At 45.2% G+C, this 20,050-nt stretch overlaps 1 protein-coding gene across 2 annotated transcripts in view; it reads left to right on the forward strand.

Annotated features, from left to right (window-relative positions):
- Positions 1-8,994: 8,994 nt before the first annotated feature.
- LOC111158299 (Scm polycomb group protein like 4) overlaps positions 8,995-20,050 on the forward strand; it is a 95,427-nt gene continuing 84,371 nt past the window's right edge. Inside the window, exon 1 of one of the 2 annotated variants that reach the window (XM_022520240.1) lies at positions 8,995-9,303. In XM_022520240.1, the coding sequence (XP_022375948.1) occupies positions 9,246-9,303 (58 nt within the window). In that variant the 5' untranslated portion in view covers positions 8,995-9,245. The remainder of the gene's footprint in view (positions 9,304-20,050) is intronic. The other variant, XM_022520244.1, reaches the window with a different exon arrangement.

The following is a 20,050-nucleotide window of genomic DNA, read 5'->3' on the forward strand; positions in this document are numbered from 1 at the left end:
ATCATGTTTCTCTTACCACCCCTGGTATATGAGTTCCTTGACCACCGTCGCAGGCATGGCTGAGCCAGAATGCCTGTTCTGAGCCACTGGCTTCACCTAAAACTTGTACATTTCTTGTTAAATTTTCTTTTTCATTTTAGTTTTTGCTATTTCTAGCCCCTTTAGTGTTCCTATACGGATTGTACTCCTTCCTACAATCTGGGAAAATAGGGTCTCTCTCTCCGGAGAGTCCCTCAAACTCTCTGGGTTTTGTTCTTCGTCCAGAGAGGTCATTCCCGGTCTCCATCACTGGAAGGTCAGTAAAGGGCCCGCTTTTAGATGGTGCTGTCTTGTCCTGTTGCTACCGGAGTCCCCTCGGTGTCCCTGGAGCGCCAAGCTGTGTGATGCTTGCCCACCAGCTCCTTCAGTCACCGTCCCCCTCCCAACCCTGGCCATTTTCCTAAGGCTTGCCTGTACCCGCGAAATGGTCTAAGAGTCCAGAACCGACCGCCCCGCAATTCCCTTCAGGCAGGGCCTGGCTCTACCCTACCCTACCCTACCCTACCCTACCCCACCCTACCCTACCCCACCCCACCCCACACAGGCACGCATGCGCAGACACGCCCTCGCGGCCAAGGGGCTGACTGCGAAGCCAGTATTCTCTTAAATAACTCATCCGGAGAATACCAATTCCAGTCAAGCTTTCCCCTCCAGAAGATCCCTCCCCTTCATTAAAGGACACAATATAGCTACATACACACTCCACTTATGTGGCTCTAGCCCCTTTGTCAGCTGGCTGCCTTTCTGCCCTTTAAATTTCTGATTTTCACATCCTGGAAAAGTCCAGAGTCCTCCTCGTATGGCCACCGACTCCCCCAGGCTTGATAGTTCCTAAATACCTTTGGTCTTGGCCTCTGGCTTCTCATGAGCTATTTGGTTTCACTTGCATCCACCCAGGATGCAAAACTCAGCCTCTTCCACAGTTTCTGCAAAAAATTCAACAACATTAAGCACTTCACGATTCTTGTGGTCTTTCCCGAAGATCTGTGTCTGAGAGCACTGTAGGGGTGAGGTCTCAGGCACAAAGCACAACATCCTACCATCTCCTCCCCACCCCCACCCTGTGCTCTTCTCTTCTTCTAGATCTCCCCCTCCCCACCTTCTAAGAGTCAGTAGCTTCTTGCTGATTTAAGTCTTTCAGCATCCATTTCTCTTCCTCTTTGCTAAGAGTACTGCAATTATTCAGGCATCAAGCCCTTTCTTAAATAACTCATTTTCCTGGGGGAAAGCAGAACTCTTCTCCTTCCAAAGGTGGACTTAAGCCAATCAGCATATCCTGGTGCACTGGTTGGTTCTAGGATAGGGCATCGTTCCCAGGAGATGAGAGAGATATTGGTAGGAGACTCTAGGAAGGAAACTTCCTAGCTCCTCTGCAGAAAAGTACTTGGAGAGGCTCTCCCTTGTGTTGGATGTCAGTGGGTAAGGATGGACACCTGGAAGCAACTGGCAGCCATATTGTGACCATGAGGGAAGCCAGGCATAGAATGAGTCTGACCATTTCTTTGGTGACATCACTGAGTTGTTAGATCAGCCTCACCGTAAAACTCACTGGACACTCTGCCAATGACTGATTTTTATTTTTAAGCCATTTAGAGTTGTTTTTACTGTTACTTGCAGTCTTCCTTCTTCTTCTTTCCTCTTGGCCCAGACCTAGGTTTTGGGGTTCAGTTTCTGCCCCAAGTGAGCTTATCAAAGACATGGTCCACAGTAAAGTTGGTTGTCCTTAAGAATTCGTCAGCTGGTTGCTTTTTACTCACCAACCAGCTGCTTTTTGTTTTTTATTAAAGAGAGTGAAAAATTTCAGACTGTGTATAATCTGCATCCAGACTCAAGTTTTAGTAACTAAGAGGCTTATCTTGGAGATGTTCCCTCAAATAAAGGGAGACAGGGTGCCCGGATAGCTCAGTCAGTTAAGCATCTGCCTTTGACTCAGGTCATAATCCCAGGGTTCTGGAATCAAGCCCCACATCAGGCTCTCTGCTCAATGGGGAGCCTGCTTCTCCCTCTCCCTCTGCCTGCCAGTCCCCCTGCTTGTACTCTCTTTCTCTGTAATAAATAAATAAAATCTTTTAATTAAGTAAAATAAAGGGAAACTAAGCCTCAGGTGATCCAGGTGACTTTATTCTAGAAACTAGAAGTGTAGGCAACCCTAACAGAAAATATCTAAGTGAAAAAAGAAAAAAAGTAGTCTCTCTTAGCTGTACCCCCTGCTATGTCCTTCCTACTTTCATGTGAGCGCACGCAAGACACAGACACACACACACAAACGTCTTTCTATAGAAATTTGGCCCAGGGGTGCCTGGATGGCTCAGTCAGTTGGGTGTCAAACTCCTGATTTTGGCTCAGGTCATGATTAGGTCATGATGTCAGGGCCATGGTTTCAAGCCCCACATCAGGCTCTGCCCCCCTCCCGCCCCCCTGCTCAGGTGCTTTCCCTCATGCTCTCTCTCTAAAATAAATAAATAAATCTTTAAAAAAATAATTAATTAGGGGCACTTAGGTGGCTCAGATAGTTAAGTGTCTGTCTTCAGCTCAGGTCATGATCCCAGGCTCCTGGGATCGAGTCTTGCATCCGGCTCCCTGCTTTGTGGAGAGCCTGCTTCTCCCTCTCCCTCCGCCTGCTGCTCACCTTGCTTGTGCATTCTCTCTCTGTCAAATAAATAAAATCTTTTTAAAAAAATTTTTTTAAATTAAAAAAGTTAATTTGTTTCAAACAAACATGGCTCAGAGCAGAAGTAATCTGAAGGAAGTAACATTTTAAAAAGTATAAAGGAGGAAGAAGATAGGAACTAGAAATCATCCTTTCAATTTTAACAAATTAAGATTTTTTTTCCCTTTGACAGACATCCAAAGTCAATACTTTTATCAGGGAAAAGGACTTCTGTCTAAAAGCTTATACTAAAATTGATTAAGATTAGGTTATTGTCTTTAACCCCTAGTTTCCTTTATTCATCAGCAGTAATCCTTTGTTGACTTCCTCCTCTAGAACAGACACGTGTTACAAGCTCCAGACATAGTGGAGTGCAGGATTGGTGCCCTGCCATCTTGGAATTTACGGCCTAGTGAACAAAGAAAAAGCCCCTGCTGTTGTCCCCCTCAGATCTCCCAGCTGTCAACACATGCGCTCACCACACCACCCCTGTTAACAGACGCTGCCCCTGGGATGAGGGTCTCTGGGCTTTGCTGCTACCCGCACCGCCAGACCTTGAGAAAAATATTTCCACTAAGTCAATCCCTGAATATCAGCCAGGGCTACAGGCCCAGAGCCACAAAGAGAGGAGGCCCCACCTGAACGGAACCATGTTTTAGGCCCAGGAGAACTTGAATGAGTCACTTTTTCCTTGGGCAGGAGTGATTTTCACTTTATTCCACCACCTTCCCCACTCCCCGACCTCTGGCATCTTTAGCACGTGGCTTCGCTCTACAAGACTATTACCCGCCTGGAGAGGACCCCACAGACCGTGGGAGCCCTTGGGTGGGGAAGGGTAGGGAGCCCGTCACTGATTTTGTATAGGCTGTGCTGAGTACCTGGTGTGGCTTAAAGGTGCGAGGAGGTGGTAAGGCCCAGTGTGGAGGACAGCAAGGACAGCTTAGCGAGGTGGGGACAGTCTCCATGATTGAAACACCACCTGAAGGCCATGGCTGAATGTGGCCCACAACCAAGCATGAAACAAAGGTTTTATTTTGATTCATCGCTTAAAAGAAAAAGAAATTTGAGACTTAAGATTCATGAGAATTATAAGAAAATATGTTTGTAGAGGTGATAGGAAAAATTCCGTTGCTAATCCATTGATTCACATACCTTTTTATTATCACCAAAATGTAGATCTTCTGTTGTAGAAAATATAAAAAAGAAAGATTAAGGGCACCTGGGTGGCTTATTTGTTTAAGCAACTGCCTTCGGCTCAGGCCATGATCCTGGAGTCCGAGGATCGAGTCCCACATCCAGCTCCCTGCTCAGTGGGGAGTCTGCTTCTCCCTCTGACCTCTCCACTCTCATACTCTCTCTCTCTCTCTAAAATAAGATAAGATAAAATAAAATAAAATAAATCTTAAAAAAGGGGAAAGATTAAGAAGGTACAAAGTACTCATAATCCAATCACCAAGAGAACATGACCGTTAACATCTCCAACATTTTGCAAATTATTATTTTTTTCTAAGTGAAATTCCATTCTGCATATTACTTTGTAACCTACAATTTTTTTTTTTAGCGATTGTATATCAAGAACACTTTTTCCTGTCATTAAATGGTCTTCTATGAAGTCCTTTTTGGTAGTCACATTGTATATCTATGGTGTGGACACAGGATACACTTACTTAAACACTCTCTCTTTTTTAAAGATTCTTTTTAAGTAATCGTTATACTCAACGTGGGCTTGAACTCACAACCCTGAGATTGAATCACATGCCCTACTGACTGAGCTAGCAGGTGCCCCATTAAGTAATCTCTTTTCATTGGACATTGAGGTTATTTCCCATTTACCTTCGCTCCGAAGAATAATTCTGTTTTTAATTTCGAAAGATCCCTGCTTGCATTGTTTAGACTAAAATCTGGCCCTGTGGCAGGCGGGGCTTTGGGTTGAAAGAGACTCAGATTGGAGGAGTCAAGGAGTCTGGCGTCCCCTTTTTGTTCTGCCTCTCTTGGTCTGATTCATCAGGTTAATCATTTGCTGCCTTGATTTTCCCTTTGGCAAAATGGTCACATAAGCCTCGTGACTTCCATAACCCTGAAACTTCTGAAACTCTTGAACCCTTAAGGAAAAGTCCATGTTGAATGATGGGAAGCCAAGTCTTGTGGCCACTGAATGTGGGAGATTGGTCTCCCTTTGCTACTTCAGGAGTGGAATCTCAGCCTTTACGACTCCCCTGTTTTTTCTCCATGCTCTCTCCCTCTCCCTTCATCCCAAATTGGTGTTCCAAACCAACAGTTTGCCGGGCTCTTATTCTATTGAGAGAGAGGGTGCATTTTGTTCCATAGTCCTCACGGCTATAGCCACAAGCACAGCTGAGTTCTCCTCCAACCCAAAGCACTGGTCTGTCCCTGCAGATAAAGTAGTTCATCAGACTGTAGAAGGCCAGCACCATCAGGAACCACAAAGATGATAGTCACCTATGTAAGGACCTGTTTAGCCAGAGCGACTCCATCTTGGTTAAAAGCCATTTTGTTGTTTGTGCAGTAAAACTTAAACTGACCCTGCCACCCCCCGACCCAGAGAAACTTACTTAAAAATAAGTAAGAAACCCGCAGAATGTGGCCAGCCAGTTCCTAATAACAGAGACCAGAATACAAGACCAGGTCGGCCAGTTCCTGATAACAGAGCCCAGAATACAAGGACAAGTCAGTCCAGGTGGAGACATCCAATTAGTAAAAAGTACACATATTGTCACCTTAACCACCAAAGAATGTAAACTCTGCCTTTTGGGCGCCAACCTTGAGCGCCAGTTCTGACCAGAGTAACAGGTTAGTTCAAACAGCTACTATAGGGAAATTGTAATTCAGTTGGCCACCTATGTGTGACCTAACATGACTACAATCTCGTTGGCCACCTATGTGTGGCCAAACTTTTGCTCTATTAAAGGTAGTCTGTAAGCTGGGGGTGGTCACTCTCTTCAGAGACGGCCCTGGCCAATCAGTCTGACTTCTAATGCTTAGCGTAGAATAGAACTTTGAATAACTTTAACTTTGTTTCAGTCTCATTCCCCTGGCCAATCAGTCTGACTTCTAATGCTTAGCATAAAATAGAGCTTTGCATAACTTTCACCTTGTCTGAGTCTCGTTCCCCTGGCCGATCAGTCTAACTTCTAATATTTATCATAAAATAAAGCTTTAAATAACTTTCACTTTGTCTCAGTCTCGTTTCGTTTAATAACGGACCTAACAACCTACCCCCGTACCTCTGTGCTGTGTAAGGACAGTGATTTGACCAATGGCTTTGGGCTAATGGCAGAGCTGGAACAGGGGCAGTGCCAGGAGACCATGTGGCGAAATGATTCATCATGTGTCTTTGGGGACAGACTGGCTGAGGCAATCCTCTATCCAGCACTTCTGAGCTGTGTGAGCAACTTAGCAACCCTGCCTCAGTTTCCTTATCTGTAAAATGGGGATGGTCCTCATAAGGCTTACTTCGGAGGGCTGTTACCAAAGAGGCAACATATGAAAAAGATTCCTACATAGTATTTCCCTAGTAAATGTTAGCTACTATTATGCGAATATGGTTGTTTTTTGCGGCTCTGGCTCCCCTGCCCAGGACACAGCTTTCATTACCTGATGCTTGCGTTGGAACCACAGCTTTTTACCAGCAGCCGACAGGGATTACTCTTCAAATGGATACTCCTCTGAACAGGTTTGCATTTGGGATACCCCCAAATTCACCTGCTCCCTCTGGCCGCCTCTTGCCAACCGCCAACCCAGAAGCATTGGTAGGAAGAGAGCAGAGTGCACTGCCTGTGGTTGGAGACAGAAATGTATCCACAGCGCCAAAGAAAATTGACAGCGTGGCACAACAAAGCGTCCTGACTCAGCGCAGGGGGTACAAGACTGAGAGGTGTGTTCGCTGGGAAGGGCCCCATTGCTGCGTAGCACACCCCTTAGCCGGTGTGCAGCCATCCCCCACCCCCGCAAATTTCTTTTCCCTTACATGTTTAACTTAATTTTTTCTTGGAATTAAAAACATTTAGGATTTTTACAAACATGGATTTCATTTCTTAAGGCCCACGTCCTGGTGCATAAAGAAAGAAATTCCAGGAGATATCTATCTGTCAATTATCCATCATCCATCTATCAATCATCTCTATCTATCTATCATTTTTTAAGCAAGCCACCTTTTAGTTAACTTCCGTTTTAAGCCTCACTGCACCGCTGACCTGTGAAGCCGATGCCTGTATTCCAGACACTCCCGACTTAAGGACAGGCCACAAAACAGCACGTCCGGGAGGAGGTGAGGAAGTGTGGGCTTCAAGGATCCTAATCCCAGACTCTCACAGAGCTGGGTTGGAAAACTGGAAACTCCTTTCTTTCTTTCTGGCAGTTTCCGCCCAGCTCCTCCCTCCTTCCCTTCCTCCTTTTCTCTCTCTCTCTCTCCTCACTCCCTCTTTCCCTTCCTTCCTTCATTTTACAGGATTTGACAAATATTCTGATTATTTAAGAAAGATTTATTTTACTTATCTGAAGAAACATTTAAAAATGAACCCTGGTCTAACATCCCAGACCACTTGAGGCGTTTTGGCGATCGTGCTGTGGGATCATGCTGTAGGATGTGTCGTGAGCATCACACACAGCGGCTGGGACAGAGATCCTGGCAATAGAAATCACCCTCTGGGTCCTGTTTTCTTTCCTCCACCTCTTCCTTTTCTTCCTGCTTCCTTTAATGAAATCAACTTATATTAAATAACCGATGTGAAAAACTACCAAACTTGCCTTCTCTCACACAAAACAAAACAACAAAATTAGAGGATTAAAAGAACTAAAGTAGCTGATTTCATTCTTTTTGTTAATTTAAGGATTTATTTATTTAATTAGAGAGAGAGAGAGAGCACAAGCAAGAGAAAGAGAGCACAAGTGGGGGAAGGGGCAGAGGGAGAAGGAGAGGGAGAAGCAGGCTCCCGGCTGAGCAGGGAGCCTCATCCAGGACCTGATCCCAGGACCCCAGGACCCAACCTGAGCTGAAGGCAGACCCTTGACCCACTGAGCCACCCAGGCACCCCTATTTCTTGCTCAATAAGTACAGTGCTTTGTCTTAAAAATTTTTTAATTTTTTCCTATGTTCATAATTCGAGGAGAGAGATTTCTTACTTCTTTCTAAGGTGACTCTGTGTATATATTCAGAAAAACCTCAAACTGTAATTTCTTTTTTGTCACTCTCAGTAACTGTCCAAGTTGTGGCCTAAGCCTTTACTGGCCCAAGGTCATGGTTAGTCCTAAACATTTGCTAACTTTGCTTGTTGCTCGTCCCCAGGAGCAAGCAAGCGGGTGGCCCCGTATTTGCTGAATGGGTCTTTCATCTTGTAGGAAGAACTTGGGAATAATACCCCAGAACAGGTGGAATGAAATGGGTGATGTGGAGTTCTGCTTCACTTTCCTAAAAAAGAAGGGGGGGGAACAAGTCCCTTGGCCAGTGTAAATTGGTTTGCCACAAAGAAAACAATGGGGCACAGAGGCTGAACAGTAGCCTTTCTCCTGCATGAGGTCCATTTGAGCCCACGCACGCTCCGATCACGGTCACAAGTGGACACGGGCTTCTGCGCTTACACACGGATCTAGAGCCCGAGTCCTGGCTGCGTCCTCTGACCACGTGTGCTGCACACAGCTGTCAAGTCCATCCGTGTGACTATGGTGTGTCCATCTGTGTAAGCAACACTGTCTGTGACAAACACACTCTCTCCCGCACAGTCATGTTATTAGAATATTTTTGTCGTTGTCGTTTTATTTGTTTAACGTCAAACACTCACTCATCCAGATCCCCACTATCTTACAAGCCCAGCGCCGGCCCACACTGCTGCAGGACTGGGACAAAGAGATGATGTTACAGTCTGGTTTCTATGGCAACAGAGGAGGGGCAATGAAAACCGAAATGTTGGAAACACCCATTCTGACAATTGTGACATAATTCAGGTTCTTACAAGGACGTAACTACTAAAGAAGCAGAAGTGTCATTACCCTGCGGCTCATGTCGGCAAACAGCTACACCACACATTTCTCTGAGTTGGGCTGCTAAGAGGAAGGAAACATGAAACACACACACACACACACACACACACACACACGCACACGCCTCGTTTTCTGCATGTAAAATGTGTGTGTTCTTTAAAAGCCAGTGGTTGGCTGGTTTTCCGGACATGATGTGGTTGAAGCTGTCGTCGTAATGGAAATTCATTGCTGTAGCTATGGTAAATCGAGTTTTCTGCCTATGCTGAATGCATTAGTCTAATGAGATGTTTGCAGCCGGAGAGCGGGGCTGCTGGAGACTCACTGTGAGCTACTAACACACGGGTGGAAGATTAGCTTTTGTAATACTCGGTTTGCATGTACTGAAAGTCATCTGTCTTCTGAGTCAACATTCCCGGCCTGGTCAAGAATCTGATCAGGGCTCCGGTGAACCAGCCGTAGGTAAGGGAGATGCATAACTGGAGGGCGTGCCATTGACACGGGATCCTTCTCTTTCTACTGTCAACATGACAGGTGACCTGTTCCAGTGTGTCTGGCTTGCATGCCTCCCTCCATGGCAATGCCCGAGTGTCCTGCACTCAAACCACTGAGGCCAGCAGGTAACTTCAGTTCCTCCTACGCAGAACAAAAATGTTTGATTTCTTAACCAGATCGCAGAGAGGAAGAGGTAGTCTAGAATTATATAGTTTATAAATTTGGGGTACTTACACGTTCATTACTCTTTAACTCTGCATTGAAAGACATAGAAAGTTGTTTTTGTTTTCCCCAAATATGAACTCAAGTAACTGTTCTACTTTTTTGCATGATGATTTTGCTTTGCTTTTGTTTGGTTTGGTTCTAATTCAAAAAGTGTTCTATGTCTTGGGATAAACATATTTACTAAAATTTAATTAGTAAAATTAATGTGTTGTGACTCACAAGTGTACTTTTTAAAATTGAGTTTTATTATTTCTATCCCAGGTGGAATATTTTACAATGTCTTTGTAAATGTAATGTTTTTTTCTTAATTTATCATGATAGATGAGAATACTCTTACTGCTGGTAGTGGGTACTGGTTAGTTTTGGAGGAAAAAAAAAAACCAGGTGTCTATGGAGCGTCAGGATCAGTTTTCCCAAGTTCAAATACAGAGTCACCTTCTTCCCAGGTGGGGTGTTGTGTGACTACGACCCGGTGCACAAATCTTCCTCTCCAGGTTGCTTGCTGAGTAGGACAGGACAGTGGACGAGGGTGGTGTCAGCTGTGTGGAAATCATTTGACCCATAATTGAGGCACTAAGTCCAAGTTCTTTCCGCTACCCCTAATAGTAATGGAGAAGCGCCTCATGGTGTTGTCTCGGGATCCTCTGACCATCTCAAGAGGGTCAGACAATCAGTAGCTTTCTGGAAAGTGGCTTTTGGTTGGTCTCAGACACTGTGGTACTTGAGAAAGTGATCCCGGCGACACGTCAGAGTCAGAATCGAGACGTTGTATACTCTCGTGTTTTTCTTTCTTTTCAACCAGAGGAACCATTTTTGAAGAGTGGAAGACATAGTTTTTTGTTTTTTTTTTTTTTCCTCAAGACTTAAAAAAAAAAAAAAACAGAATATTTGGAGTGAAAGCACAAAAATAACTATGAAGGAATTTACAGTGTGGTAAAGTAAACTACCTAGGGGCACAATATTTGTGTGGAGCATTTGTGTGTGTGTGTGTGTGTGTGTTGCTTGGTAGAACCAGACTGAGAAAATAAGGGGGGCAGTTACCGAGGAGTAGCAGTTGGGTGAAGATTACCTAGAAAGTCAGTAGTGATCAACTCAAACAAAACGTTAACATGGAAACTTTGGTTTTAGGGAAGTTGTTTGATGGCTTCAGATCTTTACCTTTTAAATCTATGCGTTTACGCAAATATATATATATATATATTAATGTGAATATGTTTTCTTCAGCTCTTTAAATTGTGTATGTGGACAGTCTCTGTGATATTTTGGCAAATCTCTCAGTCGGTTTGCTTTGTCGAATCACAAGAGCAAATCCCACCCAAAAACCCAGTTCTTCCGTGCTTAACACGTTTACATTTCCTTGTGGCACCAAAATGACTTTTATTTTACCGCAAAGGAAAAAAAAAAAAGTAAATGAATGATAATAGAAAGAAAACAATAAGAGAAACAGGAGTAAATCGCTTTCGGTCACTTACTTGCTTTTGGTGGTGTGTTTTCAAGGCAAGTGAAACCTGCAAAAGCAGTTTCGCTTTCTGGTTCTCAGCTCCGGGGGGCTGGGGTCGCGCGGGGTGCTCGCCAGCAGCAGGTAGGACTCGCGGACCAGCTGCTGGGAAGCCAGCCAGCCCCACGTGCTGTCGTCCCGCCGCGGGAACTTTTCTATTGAAAATTCAAGAAAGTCATGACTTTTTCAACGTGGAGTCGTTCGTATTGGCTTATTCTAAAGATCCGAGCGATGCCCCAATGCACAAAGATCGAATTTAAACATTTTTTTTTTTTTTTAACTTGCAATGATGTGAAAATCACAAGCAGATGGCATCCAGCCTCTCTTAACTTGGTGGATGTATTTATGCCTCCACCTCGATCGTGGAGCTCACACACTTCCAACCCACTGAAGGCAACATCTCATCCCTGAAGTTCCCCGAAACCCGAAGGAGGCACGCTCGGAGAGGAATACCCATTCGTACGGTTGGGGGAGTTCCCTTTCAGGCTGTTTTGCAGATCGGGGACGCATCACACACACACAGACCCCGACACGCTTGGGTCCAGGCAGGGGTGGGGCGGGCGGAAGCCGGGAGCGGGCTCCCGGGGGCTCCCAGGCGCGGCTCGGCCGGGCGTCGTCCCTCCCCGGCCCGGTGCCCGCCGGTAGCCTCGGCCGCGCGCGGACGCCCGGGAGCCCGGGGCGCGCCCGCCGAAGCCCGCGCGTCCCCAGCCGAGCGGGAGGCGACGCTGGCCGGCGCCGGCCTGGGGCTTCCCCTGCCGAGTCCCCTCCAGGTTCAGCCTGCGCCTCTCCTCTTCCACCCAGCCACCTGCTTTGACTCGGGCACAGCGAGGAGAGAAGAGAAACGAGGGGGCATCTCACTGCGTCTCACCACCCCAGGGTGTAAAATTCGGTCTCACATTTTGAAGCCGAAGTTTGCGAAGGGACAAGCAGTCCCTTTGGGTGTGAGCGTCCGTGCTTCGTCGTGGGGGTGGGCGCCCTGGACCTATCTAGGAGGGAGCTTTGTTTAAGCGCCTCTTTGGACATCTTAATTCAGCCAGCTCCCCAAAGGCTGGTTTGAGATTTACGCGTTTTTAATGTTTTTTTGTTGCCTCCGAAGGCAGACAGGTGAGGAGAGATGAGGGGGATTAATAACAGCCCCCGGGAGAACAATCAAATTGTTTGGTGTGGATATATATATATATATATATATATATATATATATATATACATATATAATATACAGAAGCCACCACTGTGTCTGGTAAACGACTCTAAATTTTAATTAATGAGTCACAAAAGCCACACCGTAAGCTTTAAAAATTACCCCTTTATCAATAAGGTGATAATTAACTTTCTCTGGAATTAGCAATTCTCTCAGCCCCGGGCAGTATGCAGCCTAGTAAGTTCTCTGGAATGCTGCCAATTTTAAACAATCGGTCTTTTGGCAAATCTACCGGATTTTAATTCAAACATCTATTGTGACATTTTCCAATGAGGTTCGAAGACCATTCAGATCGCCCCAACCACGGTAACATTTCTGAGGTTGAAAGGAGTGGCTCAGACTGTTTGGATTGCATGGGAATTTGTCACTTTCTCTTTCTTCATTGTCCTTGTCTACCTCCGTTCCCCCCAACCCTCTGCATTTGCAAGAGTGCCACACTCTAGTCTCCGCTGTAAATCTCTGTGAGCTTTAAATCGCTGTGGCGAAGCCTGCATTTGTTGGTAGTCGCATGCTAGGTTCCAGGCTCTGGCTGCAAGCCCAGGAGGTTCCGAGTGCTTTTCTATTGTTGATTTCATCTCAGTTTTAGTTCTGGCAAGGGTTCTTCCCTAATATTTCTGCAAACTCTCACCCGCGGCTTGTCAGACGTTGAGATTTAGGTCGAGATTCAGAGAAGAGGAGCTGCGGGCAGAAGGGCCATTTTGGCTATGCTTGTGGCCAATTGAAATTTGGCTTCTTCTGACCTACACATGTTAGTGTCTGAAGAGGTACAGGAGCACTGGGCAGACAGAGCAGCTGGCTCCACAGTGAGCCCTTCCCCATAACGCACACAAGTACTCCTCAGTGCTGCTAGTCACTGCTGGGTGACGTCCAGGGGAAGCCCGATGAGGGATGCTGCTATGTGGCCACAGCGGCCAGAAGGCAAGCAGCGATGAGTGCAAATCACTCCTCCGGAAGCCAAACCTCCCTCTCCTCCTTCTGGGTCCTTCAAATGTTAGCATGGGTGGGCTTCTGCTTCTCTCAGCCAAGAGTCTGGCGAGGATGGCATGCTGGTGATAAAGTTTGCTGCTGGGTTCAGCTAGCAGCGTTGATGCGGTCAAGAACATCCTTCAGGAGGGTGGGATGGAGATGAGCAGCAGGCAGGAGTAGTGTATTTTGGGATAAATCAGCACTTTTCAATCAAAAGAGGCACTTTGCCACCACCGAGGAGATAGAACACCTCTCGCTTCTTGCAATGATGACCTCGTGGACTACTGTTTTAGGACAGAAAGAAATTTATTACCCGGTGGCAATTCTTACTCTGTATTAAGCTGAAAAGCATTCCACTGGGTCTCTGGGACGCCCTGGACCAAGGGGGATATATTCAGAGATCCACACTTTAGGCTTCCCTGCGATGGCTGTTGTTATCCTTGGACCAGGTGTGTTTTAGAGAGAATCTAGTGGCACAGAACCATGGGAAACCCTCTTGACTCTCCCACGGATGCAGGCATGTTCCACCTAAATTTTCATTTGTGGGGAAGCATGTGTGCATTTCTTTTTCAGCAGCTGCCTTGATGGATGGGATAAACAGAACCTGGTCCTGGTGTTGCTAATTTTCAAGAATGATTGCGTACTCCTGCTGGCTGGCTGTGCCAGCCCTTTGAGGGAGGGACTTGGCTGAGGAGTGGTGTCTTTACTTTCTCCAGAAGGCATCCAATACAGAAAGAGTGGAGTTGGCTGTTAGGAGAAAATTGATGTGCCAGGGAAAGAGAGTGTCAATGCTGTGCTTTGCAAGGTGGTGACGTTGTCTAGTTAGCCCCATGATAGTGACTCAACTTTTGGGAGCTCAGTATTTGGTAACAAAAGACTTTGCCCTTTTTCTCTCTCTCTACTGATCGTTACAGAGCAAAAGCCATCATAGTTTCAAAACAGAAACATATGGCTTGAAATTAATCTTAAAGAAACATGGAAACTTTCATGAGATGGTACTAAACTTGGGAACAAACACTAGGCTGGCAGAGCAAAGAATTACCCTCACTGGGTCCCAGTCCAGCCATCGGAAAATGACCCTTAACAAAGAAGTAGTGAGATAAAACCCAAAGGAGAGATCCTGTTCTGTGGCCCTTCCAACGAGTTCTTGACCATCCCTGCCCACTGACCCTCCCACCCCTAGTACCCGCTGGTGCAGTTCAGACCAGACTCAGTAATGGCCAACAGGTAGCATAGGACTGTTAGCTTACAGGGTTATTTCCTTTTAGATGGAGGGAAAGGTTTTTTTCTTTTTCCTTTCCCATTTGTCCACAAGTCATCCTGGGACATCATCGTTCTGATGAGAAAACCAGGGTCAAACACCAAGACGTCTGCTTTTCCCTGGTGTGCGGAGCTGGGCCCGAGCCAGGCCTCCAGACCAAGGCTAAGATCACAGAGGCCTTAACTGAGGGTCTGCCCTGGATGCAGCCTTCGAGCTGGCTGGGGGGCCGGGTGGCAGGATTTTATCCTGTCTGATAGGCAACTTTGAACAAGGAAAGTAAGAACCGGAGAGAAAACCACAGGCAAAAGATAGCTTTGGTGCATTTGAGCTTTTTGCTTTGGAGGTCACATGAGGAACAATTCCTTTGGGCCTAGCCATTTCTACACTATCTATTTCTACACTATCACAAGCCAATATCACAAGGAATTATTCTCTTTCTTTGCGGCCTTTTGAGAAAGAGCCTGACTGCTTTTCTTCACAGCCCTTTGGGATTTGGTATCCTCACTTTTGGGAAATTATGGTGATAGCAAGACTTCATCTAACAATTAGCTATTAAGCTATGCTGTTCATCCCAAAGAGAATAACTCAAAAATGTTGTGGGAGGCACTAGGCCTATTGATCAGTAAAGAATGCCACTCTGGGAATAGATTTTGGTCATTTTTCAGTCTTGAGAAATGTACGTCATTGGTTCATGTTGTTGCCATTGTTGCCTATGCTAGGGGAGTTTGCCATGAGATTTGGGGATCAGTACAGTATATGCCCATCTGTGCATTTCCCCTTATGTTGGGAATATAATATAATATAATAAGATAATATAATCCCATTCAGATGTCGTGAGATGCTCCAGCATATTTGATTGTATCCCTCTTAAGAACTCATTTGTAAAAATGCTTCAAGAGGATAGCTGTAGATAATTGACATTTGGGTGCACAAATTACAAAGCACAGAAAGAGTGGGAGAAAAAACCCCAACTAGTTCTAGTGTCTGAAATCACTACCCACAGTATGAAAATACAGCATTTGTTTTGAGTGTTTGTAACATAATTAACATTAAGGACTTGACATAAAGAAGGAGAGCAAATTGCACGGTGTAGTTATGTTGGTGTCTGATAGGGAAATAGTTAATTGGTCCCAGAGTGGGACCTTTACAGTTGTGTGTTGCCTTAATGAGACCAGGTGAATATAAACTCTCTCCAGGGAACTGAAGTTATAAAGTCAAGTTGGGTGTGATGTATGTGCCAATGTATGGGGCCAGTGATCTGAAATAGTATGGAGGACTAGTCTTTTCTTACTATCGCCCTCCCTTTCAGTTAGAAGTCATTTGTCACAAACCTGGTAACAAATAAAGGGACTGAAATTCTCTGTTAGCAGAGTAAGGGAAAAGAATGTTTAGAAAAGTTTGTCTCACAGATGTTTCCAAATCAGCCCCAGCCTCTGTTAAGGTTAAGTGCTGAGTTTCTACTAATTGGATCAAGACCAGAGTGATGTAGAATAAACTGGAAATATAATCATTTAAAAATATATTTCGGGGGCACCTGGGTGGCTCAGTGCTTAAGCCTCTGCCTTCAGCTCAGGTCATGATCTCAGGGTCCTGGGATCGAGTCCCACATCAGGCTCTCTGCTCTGCAGGGAGCCTGCTTCCTCCTCTCTCTCTCTCTCTCTCTGCCTGCCTCTCTGCCCACTTGTGATCTCTCTCTGTCAAATAAATAAAATCTAAAAAAAAAAAAAATATATATATATATATATATATATATATATATATATTTCTGGGCATAGGTTAGGTCACTGTTTTTAAGGACTATATTTCATATTTTCATGCTTGAAGAAAAAAAAAATTCCATGGGACCAAAGACCTGGCTGGTCCTTATAGATTTCTAATAGTGGATAGTGTAGGTTACACAGCTTCCTGGACAAAGTCAAGCAAATCCAAGGCCTCCTTCAGCCAAGGTTTCCTGTATTCTGCTTGTGTACTTGGTAGATTATCAGTTTCCAGGGGGCTTTCTTTCTCTTCCCTGAGAATACAGATTTAGGGCAGGTTAAGAAGAATTTACATTGGGACCATGCAATTACATGTTCAAGTCCATTCACCCCTCTTTGGAAGCTGGAAGGTTAAAATGTAACCAAACTAATGAACTTGAGGGAAAAAAACGTTTATCTGACATTTGGAGGGATAAATTGAAAGCAAAACCCTATACTCTGAGCAGTGGTCTCAAAGTGATTCCTAGATTCTTAGATTGAATGGATTATAAAGGCCTTCCTCCCTCCCAGGGCAAGCTTCAGACTCTTCCCCAGGGTCTGCAAAGGATGCAGCCAACACAGACTCCATTCTTAAGAGGCCATCTCCCCTGCCATTGTTGGAAACTTCGATTTTTTAGCACAGACATTTTCCCCTCCAGAACTTCCCCTAGCTCTCTCATTCAGGAACTTCCTCCTGGGGGTACTTTTGTCCTCAGAGAGGTAGAGAGTAAATATCCATGGAACAGCATGGATTCTGAGTGTGAAAAGTCAGGTGAACGGTCACCAGTGTGACCAGGGCCAATATGGTGGCCACCCTGGGCCTCCCTTCCTCCCTGGGAATGGTATTCCCTGTCAGTCCCCACTGCTGAGCCCCAGTGGTTTGAATGTGGCAAGTCCTCAGTAAACACTTGTTGCGTGAGCGATGGCATGAATGATAATGCCAGCCTTGGTGAAGACAGCAAGGTGTTGTGGAAAGAACATGCACCATTTTTGGTGTCACCCTGAGTTGATCAGATCATGGGATACAGTGCTCCGGAAGTTGTTAGGAAGGCTCTTTGGGTTAATGCAAATAAAATCCAAAGGAAGCAGTATATGGAAAGGGTCTTTGTAAACTGTAAAGTGCTGGAGAAATGGGAATAAATACGTTTTCTGTTTATGGAGCCACGTATGCTCGGGGATGCCGAGAGAAGCACTTGCCATGCTTTATCTCATTTGTCTGACTTAAACCACACAGGAAGTCACTATGAGGCTTTTTTTTTTCAATCTCCATTGCACAGGTAGGGAAATTGAGGCTCACATTAAATAATTTTTGGAGGGTCACATGGCTGCGTGAGGCCTGCTGAGTCTTTCCTTCAGTGTTGAAAAGCCAGAGGGGCATCCATATCTTTTCACCTGTGAGGGCTGAAGAGAAAGAGCTCTTTCATGCCCCAGACCCAGCTGCTGCTGCTCAGCCTGGCTGGGCTGCTCCCAGGTCCAGCAGGTTCCAGAAAGGAAATGATTCCCTGGTGTTTCCACTTGGAAAGGCATTTTGGATCCACAGCAAACTTCTTTTAAAGCAGTAGGCTCTCAGTTCTGTCAGACGCAACCCTCACTTTTATTACAAATGTTTTTAATGCCCTGTTTACAATCCCAGAGTGAAGTTCCCAGATAACACAGCCCTCCTGCATCCCTTATCGGAGAAAACCCAGTGTAATGTCATACCTGAACTATAAAGAGGAGTAAAAGCAAAGTAATTTATAATTACTTCCAGTGCAGGTGCTCTGCTCTGGGCGCCATAATGACGTGGTTCGGTGCTTGACGCCCGCTGTCTACACTGAGGCCTCTAACAGGGCTCTCGGCAACTCGGTTAACACAAGCTGGTCCTCCTGCCAGTGACGTTTTATTGTAAACAACCCTTGAAATCCTAAACAAAATAGAGAACAGGCTTCCCTTGATCTATGTATTATTTGCATTCCTGGAAAATACAGTATATATTACAGCTAAGTAAAAATATATTTGTATGCAGAATGAGGTGAACTCTAGGCTCACCAAAACGAGGTTTTCACTCATGTGACCATATGGGGAGATAGTGCTCCATTGTGTGGGCAGCTCCATTTGTCCAGCATCCTTGGTCTCTGCCCTTAAAGGTCAGGAGTGCTCACAGCACCCCAACATGGTACCAGGTAAAACCATATCCAACACATTTCCAAAATGCCCCTCTGTGGGGAGTGTTGCCACCACCGCTGAGCACCTGTGGGTCAGAGCATGCCAACCTGTCATGAATTTCGCTTTCTCCTACCTCCCCAAATGCCTGATTAATGTTAGTTTCAGAAAGATGGTGCTGTTCTGCCAGTTCTGTACGTGATTGCTAAGCAGAGGCGTTTCGAATATCATGGCAGAAATTCGGAGGTAACTTGCACATTCCATGAAGATGCTTGTAGTGGATTTCCTCTAAAAACTGGAGCTTTGAGGGGCACCTGGGTGGCTTAGTGGGTTAAAGCCTCTGCCTTCGGCTCAGGTAATGATCCCAGGGTCCTAGGATCGAGCCCCGCATCGGGCTCTCTGCTCAGCAGAGAGCCTGCTTCCCTTCCTCTCTCTCTGCCTGCCTCTCTGCCTACTTGTGATCTCTCTCTGTCAAATAAATAAATAAAATCTTTAAAAAAAATAAAATAAAAACTGTAGCTTTGAGCCTGAGAAGATCTTTTCTGCCACGTTTCATTCTCTTTCAGATTATGCACAGGTTTTATTATAAATACAGTATTTTAAAAGCATGTTGGTGAAATCCTCACTATTCTCTGGGTCTGCTTAAAAGCATTAAAAGCCACTGAGGGACCTGGATGATGTAGGTTTTGTGCGAGTTATACACACAATAGTCCTGGAAGGTAGGGCTATTCTGCTTCACAGACAAAACTTCAGTCTTCAGTGAATTTAAGCAGTGAGTTTCAGTGCCTCAGGGTCATCCATTGAGTCCTATAACTGATTTCAAAGCCAAACCCATGCTTTTCTTCCTATATCAGTTTGGGTATATGGTATACACGTTTATCTGTGATGTGGAAATCCCATGTGTGAGAACTTTCTCCTTGTTGAATACATAAAAATGTGGTAGAGGAATAAACATGACCACAGATTCTTTGACATTCCTGCCATGAGGCTGTGGGGTCTCATTCCCCTCTCCTTGTCTCTGGGCTGTTCTAAGTGACTTGCTTGGTTCACAGAATGGCCGAAGTAATGTTCCAGGACTGACATCAGGAGTCTTGCCGTTCCCCTTGGGGCTCGGAATGCTCACCCTTGGAGCCCTGAGCTGCCACAGAAGAGGTTGATGGCCCCAAGGCTGCTGCCAGGAGCCAAAGCTCTGTAGAAGACCCTGAACAAAAAGACATCAAGGTGGGGGTGAGGCAAGTAGAGAAAGAGGCAAGAGACATAGAGCTACTCAGTGTGTGGATGAAGAAACCACCTTGGAAAGCGGATCCTTCCATCCCAGCCTCCCTAGCTGATGCTACACAGATCAGAGACAAACTGTCCAGTCCAGCCTTTCCTGAATTCCTGACTCACAAAATGGTGAGCCAAAATAAGCCACACACTTTGGAATAGTTTTACATGTGCTGATAACCCAAACACGTGTGAATGGCATTCTTTCTTTAGTAGTGTGCATTGTGGATTATTTTTGATGCCTAAGAGAGAAAGATTTCCCACTTCATTTTTTAAAAGATATTTATTTATTTATTTATTTATTTATTTTAGAGAGAGAGCATGGATCAGAGACAAACTGTCCAGTCCAGCCTTTCCTGAATTCCTGACTCACAAAATGGTGAGCCAAAATAAGCCACACACTTTGGAATAGTTTTACATGTGCTGATAACCCAAACACGTGTGAATGGCATTCTTTCTTTAGTAGTGTGCATTGTGGATTATTTTTGATGCCTAAGAGAGAAAGATTTCCCACTTCATTTTTTAAAAGATATTTATTTATTTATTTATTTATTTATTTTAGAGAGAGAGCATGGAT

Source organism: Enhydra lutris, unplaced genomic scaffold (assembly GCF_002288905.1).
Source record: "Enhydra lutris kenyoni isolate GAN:26980312 unplaced genomic scaffold, ASM228890v2 scaffoldscaffold58, whole genome shotgun sequence".
In the NCBI taxonomy this organism is placed as follows: Eukaryota; Metazoa; Chordata; class Mammalia; order Carnivora; family Mustelidae; genus Enhydra; species Enhydra lutris.